Raw genomic sequence first — 27,664 nt, 5'->3', positions numbered from 1 at the left:
ACACATCCGCGTAATCACTCACATTATGAAAATTTTAGAAAAAGTATATACCGTTTGGACGGTTTTAAAACAAGTGTACATAACCCTCTTCTTGGGGAGGAAATCACATTAAATTTTTTCCCTAGAGGGGGGGCAAATAACATAGGGATATCAACTCATGAAAATTTAGCGAGAACGATTTTTTCCCCCAGATCTAGGGAGAGTGGGACTTTGGCTGTTTTTTTCATAAAAATACTGAGCAAAAGTATTTTTCACGCTCTATAGTGGGGAGGGGGAGTGAATCACCAATTGGGAAATCTCTTAAGATTGTGGGCTTAATATTGGTGATTTAAAATCAAATATTCTTGCCTTAGAACAAAGTTGTCAAATGTGCAATAGAGACAATTAAAATAGAATCATGATTGCTGCTGATACGCTTTTTGTTAATCTAGAGTCTATATTTTGAGTGGAATCCAATTTTTGACTATCGAGAATAATAGTTCATAATCTAGATTGTTTCTAGAAAACACCTCATACTTTGTAGTAATATCACTAGTGTAGGAGACATTTGGCATCCGGGCTCGACCGAGTAATTTTTGAATGGGTGGGGAGTGTGTAATCCTATAATATTTTCCCTTCATGGGCCAAGTTTAAAACCAATTATTGCTCTCATGTAAATGTAAAATGCTGGAAGGGTAACTGATCTTGAACATAAAATTTCCTAATACTCCCTTTAACATGTGTGCATCAGGACCTGCTATAGTTACATGAGCTTTTTATAGGAAAAAATATTTAGGTGGTAATATTTATATAATTCCCATAGGGAAAAATCTTTAAGAACATTGATCCATTTATTACTTATTTCTACGTAATAAGAGTTCAGTTCAGTTTACTTTATTCATAAATCAAATACATTTAACCTATATGCAAGTACTCCCCCAAAGAAAAATACAGAGAAGCACTCGTGACTGGGCGGGTACATAAAACTCATTTTCTAACTAATGATTCACTACAAACGAAACAACAACAACAAAAACTAACAATAATTAATAACAATCAATCTCTCATCAATAATAATAGCCAATTTCATAATAATAATAATAAGAAAACAGAGAAAAAAACAAATAAAAGGACTATGAACCTTGGCCTAGCAAATACCTTTTCAATTTATTTTTAAATAATCCCAGGTGCTCTGCCGCCCAAATACTCTCTGGAACAGAGTTCCACATATTAGGCCCCAAAAATCTAGTAGGAAAGCCGGCCCAGGTTCCACGTCTTTGCGAGACGACGAAATCGCTAGGGTGACGCGTTTCATAATGATGCAAAGATCTATTTTCTCTAAAGTAATGACGAAAAACCTCGGGACTTACATTATTCCAACATTGATAAGTAAAGATCCCAGCTTGGTACTCCTATGGCTGTCCTACATTCAGCATTTGCAACTTTTTGAAGCAAGCTGTGATGTTATGTTCACTTCCCAACATATCCACCAATAAGACGCATTGTTTTATTTTGAAGAATCTGAACACGTTTAAGAGTCGCATAAAAATTGCTTGCCCATAACATGCAGCCATACGAAATATATGGACGAATCAGAGCATGGTATAAAAGCAATAAAACTCTCGGAGATAAAAGATTTTAAAATGTTGAATTGCTCAAAGGGAATTCAACATTTGCCTTGCAACAACATCACTGTGCAGTGTTTCCACGAAATATTACAATCAATCTAAAAACCTATATAAGGGTTTCCCTGAACCCGAACTATATGCTTATTATAAAACAGAATTTTGCCATTAAGGCAGGACGGACTCTCAAGGAATCTTCCTACACCTCCCATGTTCAACATTTGGAGTTTGCCTGATGTTCCTGAATTAGTGATTTCGGCGGTTTTTATGTCAATAGAAATAAAAAATCTGGTGAATATTTTGATCTAATTAAATCTTAAAGCCGACAATTATCTTTTATAATTCCAAAATAATTATAAAACTTGTTTCAGGTATGCATTCTAGATTGTTATACTTGACACTGTTGTTGTGGGGTATCAAAAAATAGAGCAAAAAATTGTCTATTCATTAATCAGAAACTTATTTCTATAATATTTACTTCCTGGCTGCAGTCCCTTCAAATAATTTACATATTTGTGTTTTGAAGTCCAAAATTCCCCTCAAAAGACTAGATCCAGTTGTAATCAGAGCGTGTGAGAATGCATAAGTTGCACCAAGGGACTAACCACTCGGATTTTTCAGGAGCTATTCAGTCAAATATTAGTTAGTTGTAACCTGTTTAAACAGAGTCTAGGGCATAAGTACTGTGCAGACATCAAACTGCCGGTTAATAAATACATATAAAAATTATATTGTATAAATAATTACAAAAAGAATTGCTTAGGGTTGTCGACTGTGGTCATCGACAAAAGCACTTTACTACGCTTTAAACCGCAAAAAAATTGGTTATTTTCAACCAGTACTAATTCACCAATATTAATTTGTTGGCGATAGGGGGGGGGGATTAAGTTAGTCTGGGAGAAAGTTTGGTACTTGTATGGTAAACACCCTACCGCTTAATTTGCTCATTCATTGACGCATTATAGAAACGTTTTTTTGTTAGTTTCTTTCAGCTGAGCGTGGGACACAACCAAGACAAATGACAAAATAGATAGAAAATATGTAATTTAGGCTATATATTTGTACGCTAGGGGGGGGGGTAAAGTATTTGGACATTACGAAGTTAGAAAACAATTCCTGCTGCTTAACATGCAGAATAACTCTACTTAACACGAAAGGCATGCAGACTCGCTATACTTTATCCCCCCACCCCAATATGCAAATATATAGTCCAAATGTGTTTTTAAAGTATTATATTTTGATCTTACTTTGGTATACTTCATTGGGATTGAGCGTCAGAGAAACATACGAGAAGAACATTAGGTAGGGCATATATCATACAAGTACCGAAAGCTTCATTATGTAGGGTATTTTTGGGTTTGTTTTTAGCTATTTTGTAACCAAAGAACGCATGTTTTAAAGTGATTCTTCAAATTCTGGGAGGGTGGTCAATTCCAGATCCATCACCCTGGGCCTTCTATGTAATTTTCCAACCAGATCCAGACGCCTTTTTTCTACTTTTTGAAGAAAATTGCATTCCTTCCTGACTAATGCTAGGACAGACTTCTCTCTCCGGGTAAGAGCAAAGCTCATAATGACGCGCCACTTAGGTAAATCGTTGAGTATACATTAATTATTATGATCAAATATAAATGCTATATTATTAAAATAACTACCAATTTCGATTGTTAGGACGAATTTCACCCCTTCTCCCCTAAAATCATATATAACTGATCTATCTCTATAGAAATTTTAGTGCTATTTTATTAGTCGCATTTACAAGAATCTATTTGGGGGGGGGCTGACAATTTTTGGTGGGAGCTGGTATGGAATAAAAAACATGCGCAGGGAATAGACAAATTATGCGCTAACCATAAATAATTATTGGAATGTTTATCAAAATTTCTGTTTTATTGGTGTGGTATGGGGGGGATCTGGTTATGGGTGCAAAAGACCCTATTCTACGTGCCCGTTTCTTACAGCACATAATAAGGAGTACTACGTTTTTGGCTTTAGATAATGAAATATGTCACCGTTTTAAGTACCTTTTCTGTTCCTTTTCACAACTTCTTGCGTCACAATAGTCCTTTGCTGCGATTACTCTTAAAAATAAGATTTGAATGGAACATATCATTAAATTAAACATTGCCATGCAGAACTGCTGGTACTAAAGTGTCATTTGAAATACATCCGCTATTTACAAAGCATTTGCGGTTGGCTTAGTGTTTTAACATCTGTCTTTTTTAAAGCAAGTTGATTCAATCTTAGTTACACTAGTAGTGAGCTAGGTAAAGAGCAATCATTGGCCCATAGATACTAAAAAAATTTCAAGAGAACCGTCTTGTTCCCTTGACTTTTAAAGGAACTGTTTTGTGACAAATATTTCGCTGTTGGTGATAATTAGAGTTAGGTATTTCTATTCAAGCATGACTGATCATGTTTCTGCCAGATTCCAAAAAAACACGAAAAAGTTCAAAAACCGCCTGAAATCCGTCAAATATGACGTCACATTTAGAATAAAACGCACATCGTTAAAATTGCCTTTGCCAAAAACCGTCAGCTGAAGGTTCACAGGAGTCTATAACAAAGAAAACCACATTTTTGCATAGGTACTACTGATATGTCTCCTCTACGAAGTATTTATGGTTGAAAAGAGTGTTTTTAACGTCTACGTTCTTGAAAGGCAAAAAAAGGCCGATATCATAAAAATTGAAGCCTGTATCAGCTATCCCGACAAGAATAATTTTAGTGACAACAATGTCTTTACGATTGTCTGTAAAAATTGTTAATAGTAATTTCTCAATGATGTGTCTTAACGGTTTGAAATGCTACTAGAAACCACATGTTTCTGCCAGATTTGACTGAACAGTAGACTTTTCAAAGTTTCAAAAAACCACCTGAAATTCGTCAAACATGACGTCAAATCGAAATAAAAAGTACATCATTAAATTCGCCATTGCCAAAAACCCTCAGTTGAAGGTTTACAGGAATCCACAACAAGGAAAACCACTTTTTTGCATAGGTACTACTGATGTGTCTCCTCTACGAAGCATTTGTGATTGAAACAGTGTTTTTGGCGTCTGTGCTCTTGAAAAAAAATGACCAATGTCATAAAAATTGAAGTCTGTGTCAGCTATCCCAAAAAAATAATGTTTGCGACAACCATGTCTGTACGATTGTCATTAAGCATTGTTAATAGTAATTTGCCAATGGTATGTTCTAACAGTTTGAAACGTTACTAGCGACAATGTTTGATGGATTTTAAGAATTTTTCAAAAAATAAAAATTGCAGATTTAGCAACTAAATTTAGCACATTTAACAGATAGTATTAAATACTATTTTAAATATTTGTTCCCTCAAAGGTTTCACATTTAAATTTCTTACCCAATAAGTATGTTTTCCCCTATTTTTACCAAAAAAGGATTGTTTATTATTATTTTCCACGAGCTAACATGAAATTGCTGGTGTCAATGGGATTAACGGAGGCAAGAATTAGATCTTTCCACGTACTTCAACGTGTGGTCAAGCTGGCTGGTTCTTTAGGTACTAAAAACAAACTTATTTTTCATCACCTCCCGCCATTCACTTGGGCCTTTGAAAATTTAGCCGCGAACTTATCATGATATTGCATTTCTTGTTTCCTGTTCTTTATTCGAGTTTCTATAGCTCATATTATCATTGTTTCGAATTGTGCTGCAAAAATTCAATCTTTCTAGGAAAGCTTCACCAAATTTTTTAACTAGTAAAAGCCAGTTCCTTTTTTAACTCCATCCACCCGTTCAAGCCTTTAGCCCTCACATCTCCTCACTAACTTTGATCTCTGTAGTCAACAGCTTTGATTATCAGCACTTAAAGATGGGCTCGAACCTCGTGTCCCAGCAATAGCCTTGTCATCACGACTTCACATATCTAGTTTTCAAATTCGTTTTGGTTTGGTACTCTTTTTATCTTAGTCTTTATTTTTTTGCTTCGATGCATCCTCATTTTCATAAAATTATTTTTTGTAAATCCTTAAGTTTCTTCGTCATTCTATGTATCAGTTAAAGGTATTTTGGTTATAGATATATCACTTTGTGTTCACTAAAAAATAAATATATGCTAATCAAGTTAGAAACTTAAAAAAAAAATCACCAAAAGAACGCAACAATGGACCCGAAATTTAGCCCCCCCCCCCGAAAAACTTCTTTGTAAGCTTTATTTTCGTTGTATAATAGTTGGCTGCTACATCCAATTTTGGCTTAAAAACTATTTTCTACTTTGCAGGCCAAGATATTTAAGTCCATAAATGTATATAAAAAGTCTTTATTTATATAAAACCATCACCAGAAGAAGACACTTATTCAATACATAAGTTAGACTTTCTCTACCAATGGTCTGACATACAAATAGGCCTATATATGGTTCTTTTCTACGGTTTTGAATATATTCTCCATAACATTTTAAGGAAATGTATGCGGATGTAATAGCTACCGGTTACAAATAATTTCTTGGATTTCGCTTTAATTCCTTGATAAAATGAACTATATAAATCAAATTTATGTATAGACAACATATTGACAGCTAGGTCAGCTGATGCTACATTTAAATATGGAAGACAGTTTACAATATCGGGATTTTCAGTTGTTTAAATAAGTTTTTAGATTATCTTTTACATCACTTAAATCCTGAAACTGGCAAAAATTAAGACTTTTAAATTGTGATTGAAAAGTTTTTCTATACCAGTACAGAGAATCACATAGGACTCTACTCTTCAGATGAGCAGAAGAAAATTTAACAACTAGATCAAATTGGGTCACACAAAAATTAAAAGTACGAACAACATATCTATAGTATAGGCAGTGAAATTTTTTTGTGCATACTCATTTTGTGATACTCATCGCGTACAATAACACAATGTAAACATTTTTTTTTTTTTTTTTTTTTTTTTTTTTTTTTTTTTTTTTTTTTTTTTTTAATAAAAAAAACCAAACTAAAGTGTGCACTCATATAAACATACAATGAAAATAAAATTGATCTGTTTTGACGGAAACTCACTTAGGCAGGATAAATATTTAAATTATGCTTCCTAACTCGGCCATAAAACTGGAAATCTTGACGCTGTTTTTAAGTGAAAGCCTTTTTTTACTAAGTGCTCAATCGCAGACAATTGTCCCTGCACGTAAACATTTAAAATAGACATAATAATAAATGTTAGAGCATTTTAATGCAGCAAAAGCCTATCCTTGGAGAAGATGTATTAAAATGGGTATTGGGAATGATTCCAATTTTCTTTATAAAATGTGTGATAAAATTCAACTGACTTTTTATTATGATTATATTATTTATTCCGAGGAAATCTTGGGATCAGCAGCAATGTTGTCCATATATATAATTTCCTTCAACTCAGTTTTTAAAATTGAAATGCTGAATTTATGCACCATTTTGTAAGAGATATTAAAAAATGGACATAGAATAGTAAATTAAAACGATTGTACGCATGTCTGGAAGATATTAGTGTGGAGCCCCTAAGTGCTGTAGAGATTCAAGCAGCTGCCGTGAGTTTGAAGAAGGGTAAATCCCCCGGAGAAAACTGTATATCAACAGAGATGATAAAGGTCTCAGTTACACCACTAATAACATTCTGGACCGCCTTTATCGCTACAATATGGGAAAAGAAAAAGGTAGCAGTTGATTGGAAGCGCAGCATACTAATACGCCTGTTCGAAGAGGGTGATGTCAATGTCCCAGAAAACTGGCGAGGAATAAGCTTACTTTTAGTCTTTGGTAAACTACTGTGTCATATCATTTTGATAAGGATCCAAAATGAGCTCAGAAAGTACCTAAGGGACGAACAATACGGGCTCCGCCTAAACCGTTCTTGCACCAATCTTATATTTACTTTGCGAGTCCTCACTGAAGAGAGTTGGGAATTGCGCTCTTAGCTTTACATTATTTTTATAGACTTTGAAAAGACCATCGACTGTGTAGATCGGACAAGCTTGTGGAAGACCCTTCTTCATTACAGGATCCCGAGTAAAATAATCGCAATTATCATAGCTCTTTAAGTGCTGCATCAAGACACCCGAAGGCCAAACCCAATACTTTTGAGTCCTATCCGGCGTCAAACAAGGTTGTGTACTGTTGCCGTTACTTTTCGTCATAATCATCGACTTCATTCTCCACAACTTGTGACTGATGGTATCAAACTTTCGGCCAAAGTGACAGTTAGTGACCTAGACTCTGCAGATGACTTTACAATGCTACAGTCATGCAAGCAATTTATGCAAGAGCTTCTGAACAGAGTCAGCGAAAAAGCAAGCCAACTTGGCCTAAGAATAATGTTAGGCCAACTTGGCCTAAGAATTCTAGCAAAACCAAAGCAACGGCAACTACTGTTTCCCTACTTCACATCAGATGTGTAAAAGAGGAAGTTAAACATGACATAGAATTCAGGTACCTTGGAAGCATAGGGGAGAATACGGGATCAAAGTTCAAAGAAACAATGTCCAGAATAGGTCAGACAAACGCCACCCTCAATAAGCTCAAGCGTATATGGAAGTCGAAAAACAACTCGATTCGGCTTAGCTTACACCTGTTCAACAGCAATATCATCTCGTACCTTCTTTAGGTAGCCGAAACCTGGAGTTTGAACCAACAACAGGAGAAGAGAATCATTGCATTCGAGAACAAATGTCATTGAAAAATTTAAAATATTCATTGGTAGACGGAATCACAAATGAAAAAGTCCTCAAATTTACCAACCAGTCTCTGGTGACCGATATTATTAGAGCTCGGTGGTGGAGATGCTTGGGCTATGTTGGCCGAATGCAGGACACTCAGATCCCAAAAGCAACTTTACATTGGCACCCAAACGAAATTCGAAGACGGGAAAGATCTTGCAATACCTTGCGTCAAACATACCCATCTGATCTGCACATTACCCAAGCTTTTCTTCAACCCGATTGAGAAGAGATATACGCAGTTACCCAATTCAGAAAAGAATGACGAAGCTTCTTGGATGCCCTGGGTGCCTCTGGCGGAAGAGGCGGATCTAAGGTCTAAGATAAGGTAATGTCAGGAATTTAGTATGTTTTAAAATCTGAATATGCTGCCCAGAGTAATCCCAATCTACATCCTCATAAGATCATACAGGTGCATTGATTGTTTGCCCCAGCCAAAATCTTGATCTGAAATTTGGTGTTATATACATCCAAAGTTTTATTGGTAGTTCCTGTGGATAAAAATATAGAATTTTATCAATCAAACGCAATCTATCCATGATTCTGAGTAACCATAGATTTATTTTGTACCCTGGATGAATTCCTGACAATTCTTTGGCGTCTATTTGTGCCCCATTTTTTCTATATACTCTGAACTAATTCCTAACGCTTCCTTGACGTCTAGTTCAGTCCCATTTTCTTCATTGTACCCGAACTTTCTCCTGGCGCATCATTGGCGTCTAGTTAAGTCCCCTTTTTTTCTATATACCATAAACTTTATCCAGACAAACCCTTGGGTGTCTATTCCGGTTCTCTTTTTTTTTGTAATTTTGACATTTTTTCCTCCTATTCCTAAAAAACTGAAAACTTTTTACTTTTACTTTGCTGCTCAAAAATTTTAATTACCAGTGACAACTAAGACTACTTCTTGCAACTTTTCTACTTCTATACTACTTTTGGCCATCTATCTAGACTGGCTGTTTAATTTTTCAACTTCCTGTTGGGGTTTTCACTAGCTGAGTTTTCAAACAGTTCGTGGTAACGAACTCTAGTAAGGAGCGACCCGGCTCAATAGTTAACAAAACTCTAAAATTTTGATACCAATAGTTACATCAAAAGAATCGCATTTTAATGCTGAATTCAAATATATAATTTTAATTAGGGTTAGTTTTACCCATCAAAAGTTACAAACGTGAGAAAATTTGCCTCATTTTCGAAAATAGGGGGAAACACCCCCTAAAGGGCATACAATCTTAACGAAAATCACACCATCAGATTCAGCGTATTAGAGAACCTGATTGTAGAAGTTTCAAGCTCCTATCTGTAAAATGTGGAGTTTCGCATTTTTTGCCAGAATACAGATCACGGATGCGTGTTTATTTGTTTGTTTTTTTGTTTGTTTATTTTTTCCCCAGGGGTGATCATATCGACCCAGTGGTCCTAGAATCTTGCGAGAGGGCTCATTCTAACGGAAATGAAAAGTTCTAGTGTCCTTTTTAAGTGATGAAAAAATTGGAGGGTACCTAGGCCCCCTCCCACGCCAATTGTTTTCCCAAAGTCACCGGATCAAAATTCTAAGATAGCCATTTAATTCACCGTAGTCGAAAAACCTTATAACTTTGTCTTCGGGGGCGACATACTCCCCCACATTCCCTGTGGGAGGGGCCATTTCGCTCCTTAGTTTCAGTTAAAAAAAATTGTTTTTTTTTTATTCAATTTCTGAACGTTTTTGAATTAATGCATGTTTTGATTTTGGCTCTCCACAGATGAATGGAAATTTGCATATTTAGTTTTTTTGGCTAAATGGCTTTCTCAGAGTTGTGATCTAATGATTTTGAGAAAAAAGAGCGGGTGAGGAGGCCTAGTTGCCCTCCGATTTCTTGGTTACTTAAAAAGGCAACTAGCACTTGTAATTTTTTACGAATGTTAAAAAAGTTTACTGTTTTAAAAAGTAGAGTTGAAACAGTCAAACTTTAGCTTAAAGAGCGGGGCGTTGATGAGGAAGCAGCCCCTTTCATATACAAAGTAATTTCTGTTGGTTTTAAGTTTTAATGTCGCTCCTTACTTTCAGTTGAAAAACTTGTTTTTTTTATTTATTCCGTCTAGGACCACTATCTGATTGTATATTTCTGTTATAATTCCCTTCATAATTATTTTCTCTGTTGTTTGTGAAGGGAAATTGATTCCCTCTTTCCCAACACCGTTGAAATAGTTGACCCATCTCTGAATATTCACCTCCCATGTTCTTACCCTGGGGGAGGCAGAGCCTATTTTCAATCGTCACGGCAGCCAAAAAAGTTAATTGCCGTTTACGTTGCCTTTTTTCATCAAGATTGGGATCTACATGCTTTTGCTCCAGAATATTATTCATAATCTTTAGAAATTTAATGCTTTCGTCTATCAGTTAAAAGGAAATAGACACACGAAGAAAATAATTAGCATAAGCATTCCTAATTTTTTTTTTCCTGTGCGCACAAAATCAATTTCCTATTACACTTTACCTGCGCACATCACTTCCTTGGTATGTTATTCCACTTGATGTTCCATTTGTAGTTGTTCTACTGGATGTATATCCTTCTTGGTTTACTCTAAGGCTTCTGCTTTGATGACAGGAGACGACTTTTTGTTGCGTGGATTGGAAGGCTTCATTTGCGACGACGATTGGAGAAAGTTCTGTATTAAAATATGTCTGACAGGTATTTCACTTTTTTCTGGCAACGGTGTCTGGCAGAGGCGCCATTTGGGGGGGGGGGGGTCAGGGATGGGCAAATGCCCACTCCAGATTTTCCAGGGGGCCTAAGCTTCCACCACAAAGGGTCCTTTTCCGGCCATAATTATCCATTATGTCCAACATAATCCATTCTGTTCAAATGATTTGAACTAATTGCACGCCTATTAGCCAAAGAGCGTAATTACCTGACGACCCTTGGGGTAATTACATAAAAAAAACTAGTTTTTCTAACTGAAAGTAAGGAGCGACATTAAAACTTAAAACGAACAGAAATTACTCCGTATATGAAATAGGTTGTCCCCTCCACAATACCTCGCTCTTTATGCTAAAGCTTTTAATTGTCTTAAAAAGCAGAATTTTGGTAAAGAGTCAAACTTTAGCGTCAAACTTTAGAGTCAAATTTCTGTTCGTTTTAAGTTTTAATGTCGCTCCTTACTTTCAGTTAGAAAAACTAGTTTTTTTTATGTAATTTCTGAACGTTTTTGAATTAATGCATGTTTGATTTTGGCTCTCCACACATAAATTATTAAAATGAAATTTACATTTTAATTCCGTTTTTGGCTAAATGGCTTTCTCTTAGTTCTGATCAGACGATTTTGAGAAATATTAACTTACGTAACAAACTTTTATATTCTTAAATTTTTATTATGTATATGAGGGGGTTTGTACCCTCGTTAATACCTCACTCTTTACACTAAATCGTAAGTTTTGTGCCGATTCTTTAAGAATGACCCATGAATCAGAAAGGCCGTAGAATAAATAGTTGAAATTACTAAAAATACTTTAGCATAAAGAGCGAGGTATTTATCTCCTCCTAAATACCTCGCTCTTTATGCTAAAATATTTTTAGAACCCCTCATATGCGTAATAATCTCTGTTCGTTTTAAGTTCCAGTGGTACTCCTTACTTTCAATTGAAAGAATTTTTCCATGTTTATTTTTTCATTTTTTTTATAGTAATTTTGGAAAATCCTGCGCCCTTTTCATTGAATTTCTGTTCCCCCATGACATATTTCTCCAAGGAAAGATCTTCCCGCATAGCCCCCTCCCCTCAACCCCTCCCCCAAAACAAAAAAAAATCCCCTGAAAATGACTGTACATTTCCCAATAACCATTATTATATGTAAACACTGGTCGAAGTTTGTAACTAGCAGCCCCTCCCCCAGGGACTGTGGGGGAGTAAGTCATTCCCAAAGACATAGTTATTATGGTTTTTGACTATGTGGAACAAAATGGCTATCTCAAAATTTTGATCTGTTGACTTTGGAGAAAAAATGAGCTTGGGAGGGGGCCTAGGTGCCTTCCAATTTTTTTGGTCACTTAAAAAGGGCACTAGAACTTTTCATTTCCGTTAGAATGAGCCCTCTTGCAACATTCTAGGACCACTTGGTCGATACGATGACCCCTGGAAAAAAAAAAAAAAGAAAAAAAATAAACGCGCACCCGTGATTTGTCTTCTGGCAAAAAATACGAAATTCCACATTTTTGTAGATAGGAGCTTGAAAATTTTGCTATAGGGTTCTCTGATACGCTGAATGCGCTGGTGTGATAGTATGACTTTTAGAGGGTGTTTCCCCCTATTTTCTAAAATAAGACAAATTTTCTCAGGCTCGTAACTTTTGATGACAAAGACCAAATTTGATGAAACTTATATATTTAAAATCAGCATGAAAATCCGATTCTTTTGATGTGTATTTATCCGTTATCTAGAGTTTCGTTTACTATTGAGCCGGGTCGCTCCTTGCTACAGTTCGTTACCACGAACTGTTTGATTACGCTATAGCTATTAATCATTGTAAACTTTGAAGGTAGGTTAGATTCATAATAAAAGTCTCAAGTTCTGTCATAAGTCCCATGCCCACCCCGATATTTGGCCCAAATGGTGCCTCTGGCGTCTGGTTGGCTGGAATGGCGTAAGACTGTCTCTGTTGTGGATGAACTGGTAAAGGTAAAGGATAAAGGTAAAGGATACGGCATTAGACTTTACAGTCCGTACCGGCGGTGCTGATCTCCGTTTCTTGGCCCTTCAGCCAGGAAGTGCAATGGGGGGCTGGGGGCCAGCCATCCTGTGCTTTCGCACACCCTTCCTGTTTACCTTCCCCAGATTTCACCAGGTACCCATTTAGAGCTGGGTCGACTCTGGCTAAGCTTACGGAGTCACACCACTGACCCCCGTCCCAAACTGAAGAATTGGATACACTGGGACTCGAACCCGCGTCCTCTCAGACAAAGGATCCCGAATCCAGCGCACCAACCCACTCGGCCAGGACGGCTCTGGATGAACTGGGCTCAAAATAAAATTGAAGTACTTCTGACACCAGGGTGTAAGCTTAATTTTTGTTGTATAAAAGTTGGCTGTTTCAACCAAGGGTGCTTATAAACTATTTACCATTTTGCAGGCCAAGATATTAAATTCCATAAATATATGTGAAAAATTTCTTTATTTATACACAATTATAACCAGAAAAGGACACTTATCTCATTCATTACTACAAATACAGAAGAGAGGACAATGAGGACCTTTTTTCCCAAGACAGTGAACGAACAAAACCTATTTGAATATTTCGGCCTATATCTAAGGGTCGTCTTCAGCAAAGAAAATAATAAACAATAACATACTTACAACAAATGTTCTTGGTTAAAAATCCATATTTTAAAATAGCCTAGGCGTCATTACTTCTTTACGAAAAGTTCAGCCGAGACTCTGTGATTAAAGCTATCATTTTACAAGCTAAAAAGGTTCATTCATTTCACTAACTGTATTTATTAAAAATTGGAATAATTTCTTAGTGGATTGGGCTTGGGATTGGGCTTGTTTTTATTGGTTCCTATTTTTATTTTATTTTGATTTAGATTATTTTCTATAATTAATTTTATGTACATAGAATTGAGCGTGTATTCACCCAAGTCTCTACTTAGGGATGTATGATTATTTAAGTTCCGTTTGATTTAGATTGCCTCGCGGACAGTTTGTTTGGTTCCTAGGTCATTGCTAGTTAGAATTGTTTCGTCAAATAGAATATAATGGTTTGGATTTTCAAAATATGATAAAAACAAACCCAATCCCAAAGGAACTACAAGATTAGCTGCAGAGAAGGCAAACATCGCACTAAGAAATTATTCCAATTTTTAATAAATACAGTTAGTGAAATGAATGAACCTTTTTAGCTTGTAAAATGTTAGCTTTAATCACACAGTCTTGGCAGAACTTTTCGTTCGTTCGTTGAAATGAATGAACCTTTTTAGCTTTAGTGTGGTCTTCGTCATTATTTACATTCAATACATAGGTTAGACTATCTTTACTAAAGGCTAAACATACAAATAGGCCTATATACGATTCTTTTCTATAATTTTGAATATATTCTTTATTACATTTTAAAGAAATGCACGCGGATGTAATAGTTATCAATTACAAATAAATTCATAGAAATCACCTTAATTCCTTGATAAAACGAATTATATACATTAATTTATGCATCAACAACGCGTTGACAGCTAGGTCATCTAATGCTACGTTTAAACGCGGAAGATAGTTTTCAATATGTGGGAGAATTTATAATCCACCCCCCTTTTTATAGAATTATCCACAGAGTTTACAATCCATAATCCCTATTTTGATGGAATTTTTTATTGTTCACTCCACACTGGTAAGATCTTTTACCAGTGTAAACCCTCATAGTCAAGCGATTACTTATTTAAAACCTTTGATTGACTACTTCTACACTAATAAGATCTTTCATCAGTGTACAACCTCATGGGAAGTGACAAAAAATGACTGTGAGAAAATGCTTTACAGCAAACATGACAGAATCACAAAAACATGTGCGAGACCTTGCTTGAACTTTGCTGGACTAATAATTTTACTGCAAACCTGCTAGAAGTCACGTTTGCCTTTGGTTGCAACCAAAAACCTCAGATTAACCTAAGGATTAAGGGATAACCCTTCCCGACACGTTTATCCAACTCGTAAAACGTAACAAAATGCATATAAACAATGGTTGATGCGTTTGTCAAAGTTTGTTTTGGTACATGAAAATGCTTCACGGAAAACTTGACAGTCACACAAACTTGTGCGTGACCTTGCGTGAACCTTGCTGGACTAATAATTTTACTGCGCACCTGCTAGAAACCACACTTCAGTTTGATTGCAACCAAAAACCTCAGATTAACCAAAGGATTAACGAACCTCCCTCCCCGACACATCTGTCCAACTCGTAAAAACGTAACAAAAGTACGTATAAAGCAATGGTTGATGCGTTTGTCAAAGTTGGTTTTGGCACATGAAAATGCTTCACGGCAAACTTGAAAGTCACACAAACTTGTGCGTGACCTTGCTTGAACCTTGCAGGACTAATAATTTTACTGCACATTTGTGAGAAATCTCGTTTCAGTTTGGTTGCTACCAAAACCCTCAAATAACCAAAGGATTAACGAACCTCCCTCCCCGACACATCTGTCCAACTCGTAAAAACGTAACAAAAGTACGTATAAAGCAATGGTTGATGCGTTTGTCAAAGTTGGTTTTGGCACATGAAAATGCTTCACGGCAAACTTGAAAGTCACACAAACTTGTGCGTGACCTTGCTTGAACCTTGCAGGACTAATAATTTTACTGCACATTTGTGAGAAATCTCGTTTCAGTTTGGTTGCTACCAAAACCCTCAAATAACCAAAGGATTAACGAACCTCCCTCCCCGACACGCTTGTCAAACTCGTAAAACGTAACAAAAATGCATATAAAGCAATGGTTGATGCGTTTATCAAAGCTTCTTTTGGTAGATGAAAATGCTTCATGGCAAACTTGAAAGTCACACAGCCTTGTGCGTGACCTTGCGTGAACCTTGCTGGACTAATAATTTTACTGCACATTTGCGAGATATTACGTTTCATTTTGGTTGCAACCAAAAAACCTCAGATTAACCTAAGGATTAATGAGCCCCCCCCCCTGACACGTTTGTCCAACTCGTAAAAATATAACAAAAATGCATCTAAAGCAATGATTAATGCATTTTTCAAAGTTTCTTTTGGTAGATGAAAATGCTTCATGGCTAACTTGACAGTCACACAAACTTGTGTGAGACCTTGCGTGAACTTTGCTGGACTAATAATTTTACTGTACACCTTCTACAAGTCACGTTCCAGTTTAGAGAAATATTGAAATTCAATTAGAGAAAAACCTAAGGATTGACAGTCCAAAGCATTCAGAAATCGTAGAGTGACATAGAGAAATGAACTGTTCCCAATAAATGTCGCATTAGACAACAAAGGACAAAAATGAATTAGATTGAGTTTTCTAGAGAAAAGAAACAGGAGAAGCAGTGTTTCGCCTCAAGGATTTCGTCTAAATAGATTCCTTTTTGTCAAGCGGACAAGCTTCAAAGCTTACCATATTTGGTATTAATAGAAAAATAAATAAATAAAAAGGTACATGCTCGCTTCGAAACAACCAATTCTACTGCAATCCTGTAGCTCTGTTGCCGTCTACGTTGCTTTTTACCGTTAAATTGACATCAAACAGTTCGTGGTAACGAACTGTAGTAAGAAGCGACCCGGCTCAATAGTAACCGAAACTCTAAAAAATGGAATTTTGATGCCAATAGTTACATGAAGAAAAGAGTCCGTGTATGGAAAATTCATTGAGTACATGTATTATCTGGGGTACATATGTATTATATGTTAGGTTAATCATAACCTATGAAGAGGGGGGAATGAAAGTGTTTATAGCAAGAATTCACAAAAAAATCGATATTATTGCATGCAAACCCATAATTTTGAAGAAAAAGTGATTTCTGAACACAATCTCCCATCAAAACTCAGATTATAATTTACGTTTCACCTTCTTAAAGAAGCTACCGGTTATAAATAAATTCATGGCAATCACCTTAATTCCTTGATAAAATGGATTGTATAATCCATTATTATTTGGAAGAGTTATAGCATAAAAAAAAAAAAAAAAAAAAAAAAAAAAAAAAAAAAAAAAAAAAAAAAAAAAAAAAAAAAAAAAATCTAGCATCTAAACGTAGAGACCGACGCTCACTAAAGGAAGGTAACCAAAAGCGATGCAATTGCTAAGACCCTGCAATATTCATTCTCACCAGAAAATAGTTGATGCTTCCCACATATATAAATGTTAGAATTTAATTTGAGGGAATTGCGACATTTGAGAAACAAAAGGAGGAGATACTAAAAAATCGGAAGTTGTGCAAAAAATAAATAATATCTTTGATTATCCTTGTAATCTCGATACTCCTACGCAAGGTCGTAACAAGGGGGCTGCTATGGGGTTTGAATACCTCCTCGACATGTTTTTAATAAAAACCTAATAAAAAAGCACAAAAGAAAGTTTTTATCCTTTTTTTGTAACCTCTCCTCCTCTGAATAAAATACCCCCCCCCCAAATCTGGATACGGCCATGGTCCTGGAATGGCACACTTAAGTTCTCCTTTCTTGTATGCAAGCCTTTTTTCTCTGATATAGATCCATAAAATTGCTATTTTCTATAGAAAGAAAAAGTTAAACTATTCACCAACCTTCAATATTTGGACTGACAAATGGATCAGGGTGCTAAAGCAATTAGTTATGCCGATGTCAATTGCCGGGTTTTCAACGCTCGTCGGCATTTTGAAAATGTTTTCTAACATCTGTTAACATACCTAATAAAGTGCGTAACTAACTACATAGAATTTTATAAATGGTAGTATTTAATGATACCTTATTCACTTCAATGGCTCATAAAAGGGGAATTTGTGTCGCATTTATGTATTGTAGCAAATGGTAACGATAAATTGACCATATTCAAGTTCATCGCCGCAATGCATCGCTCCATAACGTAATTTCTATAATTGTCGTCAATTTCTATATATTTCCCGTTTCCTCACCTTCATCACTACATACATCACTTTCATTACGATGGTTGCAGCAGTAGGCCTACCTGCAACCTAGTAAAGAACGAACCGCGGCCCATATTCACCGAGAATTAGAAAAAATGTGTTAATAATAACTGGCTAATAACAAATTACCATATGTAGCTGATTCAGGAATAGTAACTATTGAAAAATCCTATTTCGAAAATGATTTATGGGAATTTCGAGAAATGGCCTAAAACCCCAAAATAACGTCGGATCAAAACAAAAAGTAATAACCAGAAATATGACAAAGTACAATATGTATTCACGAAGCTTTAAAAATGTGTCTTGTTTTTGTGAAAAGTCAACTTCCTTGTCATTAAAAACGTTTGGTTACTATGGAATTGTTTGCTCTTTACTTGGCTGTAGCAGCAGCTGCAGTCATGGTTTTCTTAAGTCTATAATTCAATTCTTTAAATGATACAATAATTTTTGAAGGTGATGAAATGAAGCAACTTGTCAAAACTTGCTGAAGTGTTGAAATAAATTCTTATGATTTCAAAATGAGGTGTCTTGTCTAAACTAATCATGAAGTCCTGAAGTCATCTTTTTCCTCGGCGTCGTCAATGGTTACATTATTTTTATCATCAATAAATATGATCAGATATGAAGAAGAACTTATGAAACTTTAATATTGTGCTTTTATTTAACGAAGAACAAGCTTTTTTAGCCGATATTTGCCGTAACATTTATCCTCAAAATTGGAAATTATTGATAATTGTGAAGAAATGTGGATATTGACCAATTTACTTTTGTCGTTCGTGTCGTATCTTATATAAGGTCAATATAAACTTTGTCAAGATTGGACTCGAGACAGGCACGTCTTTTCAGTGGAGGGGTTGGGTGCAAATCATAAAAACAAAATTTTATTTGATAATTTCAATAAGAATCGCCCTGAAATCCAGAGGGGTTTAGAATTTTGGAGGTCCATACTCCTCCCCAGCGTGTTTCCTGACATCTATGCTCTGATCTCTATTACAGCACTGATCTTAATGTATAAAATTGACGGTACTGATTAGAAAATCATATAAGTAACTAAAAATAGTATCATGAGCATTTTGAACCGTATCCTTTCTCATATATGTGGACAATGCAGAAAAACCCTGTTGAAATCCTATATATAGCTGTTGGTCTTTAGACATAATACGGGCATAAATATTGATTTTTTTTAAATGTTGGTATTTGGGGGAAGGGGTCATTTATGGAGGAGGGATCAATATCTTTAGAAAAATCATTGCTGCTTGAAGGGAACTGAGCCCGCCTCAAAATAGGGAACTATTAAACTGTCTCACAAACAAAATCTAGAGTGTGTGCCAAAACAGAAATGTGAATATTTAACGTTATTTCTCTCTTTTTCTAACGATCCATAATAAGTAAAATATAGAGGGTAAGTAAGAGAGGGATAAAAAAAAACAGAAGATAATTACGCTGTTCAACTTAAATGTCAGAGAGTGGCAATTAATTGATGAACAAATATTGCAAAGCATAAATTTCTTTCGTGTATTTTAAAATGAACCCCTGATATATTAAAACTTTGGTCTCGTTGGAAAGGACTTTTGATTCGGGGCAGGGGAAATATGTGTTGTTACTCCCATAAAGTTTAACTTCATACAAATATAGAATTTTCTCTGACACTGAGTGCCATAATATACCATAAAACGGAAAAACATCGCAAAAATTGTTCCACCACCTGTTCCAAAAATTGTTCCAAAAATAGGTCCCAAGTTGTTCCAAAAATATTGTAGGAAATATTATGTGACGGAAGACAAATGAGATTGCAAATAAAAGAATACATCCTTCTAATAAGGGCTCCATACAAAGCCCTTTCTATGTACAATAATAGTTAACTTTAATATGCCCCCAGCCCTATTATCCCAACATGCCCAACCCCATTTATCCCAAATAAACCTCTTTGCTGCATATACAAAAGTTTGCTGCCTTTTTTAGTTCAAATTAAATGAAAAAGAAAGTTTCTTCAACTGAAAGTAAGGAGTGACATTAAAACTTAAAACGAACATAAATTATTCTGTATATAAAAAGGGTTGTCGCCTCCTCGACGCCTCGCTCTTTACGCTATAGTTTGACTCTTTCTCACAGCTCTACTTTTTTAAACAATAAAAACTTTAGCGTAAAGAGAAAGGTGTCGTGGAGACGGTAACCCCTTTCATGTTCGGAATAATTTCTGTTCGTTTTAAGTTTTAATGTAACTCCTTACGCTAAAGTTTGACTCTTTCTCACAACTCTACTTTTTAAGACAATATAAAACTTTAGTGTAAAGAGCAAGGGGTCGAGGAGGCGACAACCCCTTTCATACGGAATAATCTCTGTTCGTTTTAACTTTAATGTAGCCCTTTACTTTCAATTGAAAAGACTAGTCTTTTTTTATTTAATTTCTGAACGTTTTTGAATTAATACAAGTTTTGATTTTGGCTCACCGTAAATGAATAATTAAAACGAAAAAGTATTTTTGTAATATCGAATGATTCCAATTAAAAAAAGTAAATATGATGCTGCCGATTCGCTTGCCTCAAAGGGCTAATGTTTTGTAGTTAAGCAAGTGGGAAGCGTATACAACAAAAGAGGTACCATAACTCAGTGGCTAAACCGAGCGTGAAATGGGTCTTGATTGCGCCAACTCATCCGAGTTCTTCATTCAAAGGGTGCCCTCTTTGTCATTCTGTGGGTTATCAATCAATGATGGTAATAAGACAACTATACCTGACAGCCTCAGACACTCCTTCGAGAGGCCACTTTTATTTGAAGTGGTTTCATCAAGATTTCTTTGGGCATAGAATTTAATCAGTCAGATAGAAAAATAATTATGCTCGCTGTGTACGTTTCCAGAAGAAGCATGTCGAAATATTCTCAATGAAATTTTCTGTCCTATAGAGCACGAATCAAAATTTTAGCTTTTTCTTTTGAGATTTAGGCTAATTTTACTGCATGAAAGTAATCTGTAATTTGGCTTAGTATTTTGACGGGTCCGAATTAATCGATTGGGTGTCGTCTTTCGTGTGCAAATAAGAATTTTTGCTGATTGTAAAAACCTCTAAATCGACCAACGTTTCGGTAGATGTCAGGTCAGAATTTATATGTTTTGAGCAATTCTGTTTGTCAAATCAAAAAAAAAATTATGTAATTTAACCTAAAATTGGTAATTGTTTAGGAATAAACCTCGCCCCTCCCCAGACCCCACACTTTGGAGTAAGACTTTAGAATTTCTGTTATTTATAGAAGGACAATTCAGAAAATGTGCAAATTCTGTGGGAAACTTAGGAATTTTCATAAAAAAATAATTTTAACTGAATTTCTAGTTTTTTTGGAGAGCAGCAAACTTCGTACGCCATTGTTCATCAGAGTCAAGATCTGCCTATATATCCTTACGGAAACTGTTTCCAAGCTCGGAACGTCAAATTTACAGTTGAACTGTCAGATGTACTGGAGCGAAATCAAAACAAAGCCCCCTCCCTAACTGCTTTCGAATTTCTTGTATTAGCTCTGTTTGAAATGTGAGAGTTAAACAAATTTCAAAAAAATCCTTTATAGCCAAACCTTAGTTAGAAACCAGCCATGTACTGTAGTGCCTCGTAGTAGGATGGACCCGGCCTTTGATCCTTACTCATATTGCTGCCCTGTTCGGAGTTGTTAACTTATTTCTTAGTCTTGGGGCTGAAAAGGCAGAAGATGCTTACCTCCAGTTACCAACCAGAGGTTGTACGCTTCCTACCGCTTCTGAGCGGACCAGGCGGTTTCCAGTACCACACTATGTGGGAGTCTGACCTTGTTCATTCCTGTCATATGTCTCCAGTTCTTTGGAAGCATTTATGCTGGAAGTATATACTCCATCTTTGGAAGTATTTGGAGCACTTCCACACATCATTTATTTGCCGGGAAAACGCTTCCCCTGTGTAAGCAATCTTAAGCATAATCTCCAAGTCATAATTGCCACCTTGCGTTAAAACACTGTGCAGATACTTGAATTCATTTGCTCTATCTATTTCTAAATCCCCAGCATAAATCCTCATTACAATTGGGCATTCAGATTCACTAGAGGAAATTCAATAAAAAGCCCTGCCTGTTACTTCCGCATTCTTTAAATTAGGGTTTTAAAAAGCCCAATCGTCCAAACTTTAGCTTCCATCATTGCTACAGCGTTATAGTTCAAATTAGAGTTTCTTGCGCTCGTTGCCTTTTTTTTCTTTTTTTTTTATCACGGTTTTTTGTCCCTTCAATTTGATCATTTTCAGATAATTTCGCTGTTTTTGCGAATATAATCGACACATTTTGTAAAACATGTCCCGGGAAGGTATTTCTTCAAGCATTTTGATCTAGAAGGGACTAGAAGTCATCCACTTCTTGGTTTGAAACAACGTTCTTAGTATATAACTAAATGCATACCAAAAACGAATGGCGTAATTTTGTCAAAATCCTGTGGGGGGGGGGTCAAACTTGGGGCCAGTTTTCTCAAGTCAGTTGAAAATGACATAGAAAACTTAAAAACAAGCATTAGTAATAAAAAAGGTAAAGATATACTAAATAAAACTGACCCGTTTCTGTGAATGCATGAATTATTCAGGCTTATCTTAATTTTGACAACATTTTGGAGAAACTAAATAACAGCATGGGGGAAACTGGGTCTTGGGGATAACGAGGTCTTGGAGGGGCAGTTGCCTCTCTTCCCCATAGAAAAAATACCCCTGGCCCTAACCTCTTGCCACTTAGTGGTTAGCGAAGTGTAGGCATGTGGTTCTGGAACAACTCAAAGTTGCATATTAGAAGGTGGATTACTTATTATTATAAATATTTTTTCAAATTATTTACTTGACAATTCCACCGTAATAGTCTCTCCGTCTCTAGGATCGTGCATCCAAAGAGGAAGAAGACAAACGAAAACAGTTCTATAGGAGAATTCAGGTACTTCTTCCAAAAATTTTCGAAATGAATAACCAACTTAGTTTATAATACCATTTATCGTACCTACAGAAGAAATGCTTTTTTTAGATTTCGGTTTATTTCTAAGTAATGAGTGGCTTTTCTATATAGGAACAGGTCAAATAGCTCCCTAAGCCTAAAAGCACATTTTGTTGAGCTAGAAAATTTTTTTGCAACCAAGTTGATACGCAAACCTGTCCGCTTAGTTAACATTTTGTCGAAGCTACTCGCCTAGAGCTACTTCCTTAAGTGCTACTAAGTTTAATTTCTTAAACAAAAGAATTAGAAATCCATTTCTCACTTAAAAAATGATACAAAAAACGACACTATGCTCTGATTTTTCTTTCCAATCCAAATTTATTTTTACCTTCAGCTCTTGTACGGCTTCTTTGTTCAGCTCCTTAATAAGGGTTGAGGTGTCTTATCTCCTACAGATTGGGGGTGATTTGAAATTATAAAAAGAATTTATTCTTTTATTATTATTCCTTAATTATTATTTAATTTTGTTACCCTTTAAATATTATAATATCATAATTATATAAAAGTTTTCAACTGAAACTAAGAAGCAACATTAAAACTTAAAAGGAAGGGAAATTATACTGCAAAAATAAAATGTCAAGGCAGTGTTGTTTCTAAATTAAATAATAAAAAAAGAGCAAAGATTAATTCTTAAAAAACAGAGTTTTTCCGAGGGAAGTAAAGAGGGAAGTTTAAACTTCAAACGAACAAAATTATTACTTCCCAGTCTATCTAACGTATATCATACGTACAATAAATACGTATAATTAAGTACAAATAAATTATCTGGGGCTATTATCCTATGTTCGTAGGATTACGGAAAACTAGCACTTTACTGAAAACACAAAACATTATAGGGGTTTTGGTACGGCAAATGCAAACTTTTTAAAGACACTTTAACAATATAAACGTAAAGTATATTTAGATTGTTGCTGGCATCGCTTCCGCGTAATGAGCTCTGTTCAATGATTGACTGTCGTTTTGGATCTGAAAAGGACACTTCAAGATTTTTTTTTTGCAGACAATTTTGAAGTGAAGGAATTTTATTAGATTTAAGACTACAGGCTCACTTTAGAATTTGTATCACAGCTCGAAATTTTTCGTTTTTTTTTAGAGAGAAATAACTGGATTTTCAGAACTCATATTACGATTGATATGTTCTTCATTTGAAATAATACTAGGTGACACCAAAATTTTTCCTGATAAATCAATCCATTATTTTGCAAGCTGTTTAATGAATTTAAACGTATTATTTTTATGCCTAAGTTTTTAAGATAATTTTAACTGTATACTGAGACCACAGCTCCTATAAGACTTATAAGCGTTGTAGATCAGTTTGTTGTTGTGAGGCTACGAATCTACTTTTGAATCCTAAATCAATATTCTTGTTTTTTATTCTCAGCTTTTGCGTTTTCAATAATGCACTAGTTTTCTGTAATCCTACAAACATAGGGAAATATCATCAGTTCATTCGTGTGTACTAGTTTTATCGATATATGGTATATAGGCTCGGAAGTTGGAATTTTTGTTCGTTTTAAGTTTCAACTTCTATCTTTACTTTCCTCAGAAAAACTTTGTTTTTTGAAATTAATAATGACAAGAATTAATTTCCACTTAATAGTGAATGTGAGGATATGGTAGTTGCAAGGCGTCTACAAGAAGTTCGTAAGGACGATAACAATTGAAGAGTAAAAACTTCTAGGTATCCAATTGGTTGGTAGGAAATCACTTTAGGAAAGTGATCTAAGCGAATCCCTTTCGTCCCATTGACATGGGTTGATACTTGATTTTATCTGACCAGCTATAGTCAGCAAAACTTTAAGGCAATTAGCTGGACTTTTTCTAGATATTCTTGTCTTTATACGGTGTCAAGGTAAAGAAAAGATAATTGAAAGCTCTCCAAAAGAGTTGGTTTTGGTTTACGAAGAAAGCCAAATTTGGTGCAATTCTGGTAGGTTTCTGTGTTTAGCAGAGCCGTTTCTAGAGTTGGTGATACCCGGGACGAAATTCATTACAACGCCCTTTCCCAACTCAAATATAAGCAAAAAACCAAATCAATATTAAAAATTTGATTAAAGTTGGCAACGTTCCAGCCGCAGCAACCCCCCCAGCCATGGCACCTGGGACAACTGCGCTAGTATCTTCCCGCTTTGAACGGTCCTGGTGTTAAGTTACCATTTCCTGGTCATTTTTAGACTACTTGCATAAAAACTTTTTCGGATGGGGGCAATTCTGATTGAGAGACATCAAAGTGGAGAGCAGAGAAAATATAATGAAATAGTCTACTACTACTTCAGTATATAGTAAAGTGGTCAGCCCACTGCTATTACAGCCTACTGTTACTGCTACTGCTAACGAAAAATGAGCCTACTACTTCAGAGAAAAAAAACAATAAAATGCACCATACCTACATTTATTTTATGAAATAGAAATGTAATAAAATATAGTAAATAGAATCAGCAACAGCACAAAAATATAAAAAGGCTTGAGAGTAATAATTTTCGAAGCTGAAAACGGCTTGTTAGATATTTGTTAAAAACTATATAATCTCATTTCGCATCTCACAGTTTGTGAGACTCGGTGTTTTGTTTTGTGGAACTTATTTTGTCATTAGTTTTAAAGAATAAGTTCAGACAAGTCCCTCAGGCTTGAATTTCACACAAACTAAGTTTTAGATTGTTCCTGGTTGATTACGTACAGTAAACACGGTTGTCAAGTTTGCTTAGATTACACACAGCGTTTCCGCTATTCTTGAATTTTTCATGATTTCCTCGAGTCTCCCAAAAAGAAAATTGAGCTTTCTGAAATCTTACCAAAAATGAACGAGTTTTGTTTTGTATTAACATTAGTGCATTTATAAACGTGACCCAGGAGAGATTTCAGAGAGCCAAAATTTCTTTTGTAAAAATTTGGGGAAACACGAGGAAAATTGAAAATTTGGGGATAGTGGAAGCTTGAAAATTGGGTATATGCGACCATGTGCACCCATATGTGCCTGTAATTGAATTTGAAAATGTGAGAAAAAAATTTCGAAATAGTAGAAGAATTGAGTGTATTTGCCTATGTTCGTACAAATACACCTATGAGGAAATCTCAAAATTTGAGAAACATTTTGATATGGTTAAATCACTAATCACATACGCCCATGTTCATCCATATGCGCCCATTGGGAAATTTGAAAATTTTAAGGGAGAGAATTCGAGACAGTGGAAGCACTCATTACATACACCCATGTGCGTTCATATGCACCAATGAGGAAATTTTAGATATCAAACAGTTCGTGGTAACGAACTGTAGTAAGGAGTGACCCGGCTCAATAGTAACCGAAACTCTAAAAAATGAAATTTTGATACCAATAGCTACATAAAAAAAAATCACATTTTAATGCGTATTTTAAATATATAACTTTCATCAAGATTAGTCTTACCTATCAAAAGTTACGAGCCTGAGAATAGTTGCCACATTTTAGAAAATAGGAGAAACACCCCCTACAAGTGATAAAATCTTAACGAGAATCCCACCATCAAATTCAGCGTAGCAGAGAACCTTATTTTAGAAGTTTCAAGCTCCTATCTCCAAAAATGTGGAATTTCGCATTTTTTTGCCAGAAGACAAATCCCGGATGCGTGTTTATTTATTTTTTTTTTCCCCCATGGGTGATCATATCGACCACGTGGTCCTAGAATGTCGCGAGAGGTCTGATTCTAACGAAAATTAAAAGTTCTAGTGTCCTTTTAAAGTGACCAAAAAAATTGGAGGGCACCTAGGCCCCCTCCCAAGCTCATTTTTCCCCAAGGTTACCAGATCAAAATTCTGAGATAGCCATTTTATTCACCATAGTCGAAAAACCTAATAACTATTTCCTTGGGGACAACTTACTCCCCTGCAGTCCCCGTGGGAGGGGTTGCAAGTTACAAACTTTGACCTGTGTTTACATATAGTAATGGTTACTGGGAAGTGTACGGACGGGAGGGAGAGTTGAGGTGGGGGGGTTACGTGGGAGGATCTTTCCATGGAAAAAATTCTCATGGGGGAAGAGACTTTCAATGAAAGGGGCGCAGGATTTTTTAGCATTATTTAAAAAAACAATGAAAAAATAAATAAGAAAATTTTTTTTCTACTGAAAGTGAGGCGCAGCATTAAAACTTAAAACGAGCGGAAATTATTGCGCATATGAGGGGTTTACCTCCTCGTAATACCTCGCTCTTCACGCTAAAGTATTTTTAGTAATTTCAACTATTTATTCTACGGCCTTTGTTATTCAAGGGTCATTCTTAAGGAATTAGGACAGAATTTAAGCTTTAGTGTAAAGAGCGAGGTATCGACGAGGGGTGAACTCCCTCATATACGCAATAAAACATACGAATATAGAAGTTTGTTACGTAAGTCAATTCGTAAATTACATATATTTTTAACTAATGAAAATGTTCGTAAAAAAATTAAAAGTTCTAGTTGCCTTTTTAAGTAATCAAAAAATTGGAGGGCAACTAGACTTCCTCCCTCTCTCCTTTTTTCTCAAAATCTTCCGATTAAAACTATGAGAAACCATTTAGCCAAAAAAAATTAATATGCATATTTAGTTTTAATTATTTATGTGTAGAGAGCCAAGATTAAAACATACATTAATTAAAAAAACGTCCAGAAATTAAATAAAAAAAACAAGTTTTTTTAAACGAAAGTAAGAAGCGACATCAAAACTTAAAACGAACAGAAATTACTCCGTATATGAAAGGGGTTTTTCCTCCTCAACTCCCCGCTCTTTACGCTAAAGTTTTTTTTTACTGTTTTAAGAACTAG

General features: G+C 35.5%; 1 protein-coding gene across 1 annotated transcript in view; it reads right to left on the bottom strand.

Annotated features, from left to right (window-relative positions):
* LOC136040710 (uncharacterized) overlaps positions 1-27,664 on the bottom strand; it is a 61,844-nt gene that overhangs the window by 24,792 nt on the left and 9,388 nt on the right. The window contains exons 4-5 of the mRNA XM_065725013.1: positions 22,739-22,867; positions 10,784-10,955 (exon numbers count right to left, since the gene is read on the bottom strand). Coding sequence (XP_065581085.1) covers positions 10,784-10,955; positions 22,739-22,867 — 301 coding nt within the window. The remainder of the gene's footprint in view (positions 1-10,783; positions 10,956-22,738; positions 22,868-27,664) is intronic.

The sequence above is a fragment of the Artemia franciscana genome, chromosome 21 (genome assembly GCF_032884065.1).
Source record: "Artemia franciscana chromosome 21, ASM3288406v1, whole genome shotgun sequence".
Classification (NCBI taxonomy): domain Eukaryota; kingdom Metazoa; phylum Arthropoda; class Branchiopoda; order Anostraca; family Artemiidae; genus Artemia; species Artemia franciscana.
The sequence above is the reverse complement of the archived record's forward strand: the minus strand, read 5'-3'. Positions and strand labels throughout refer to the sequence as shown.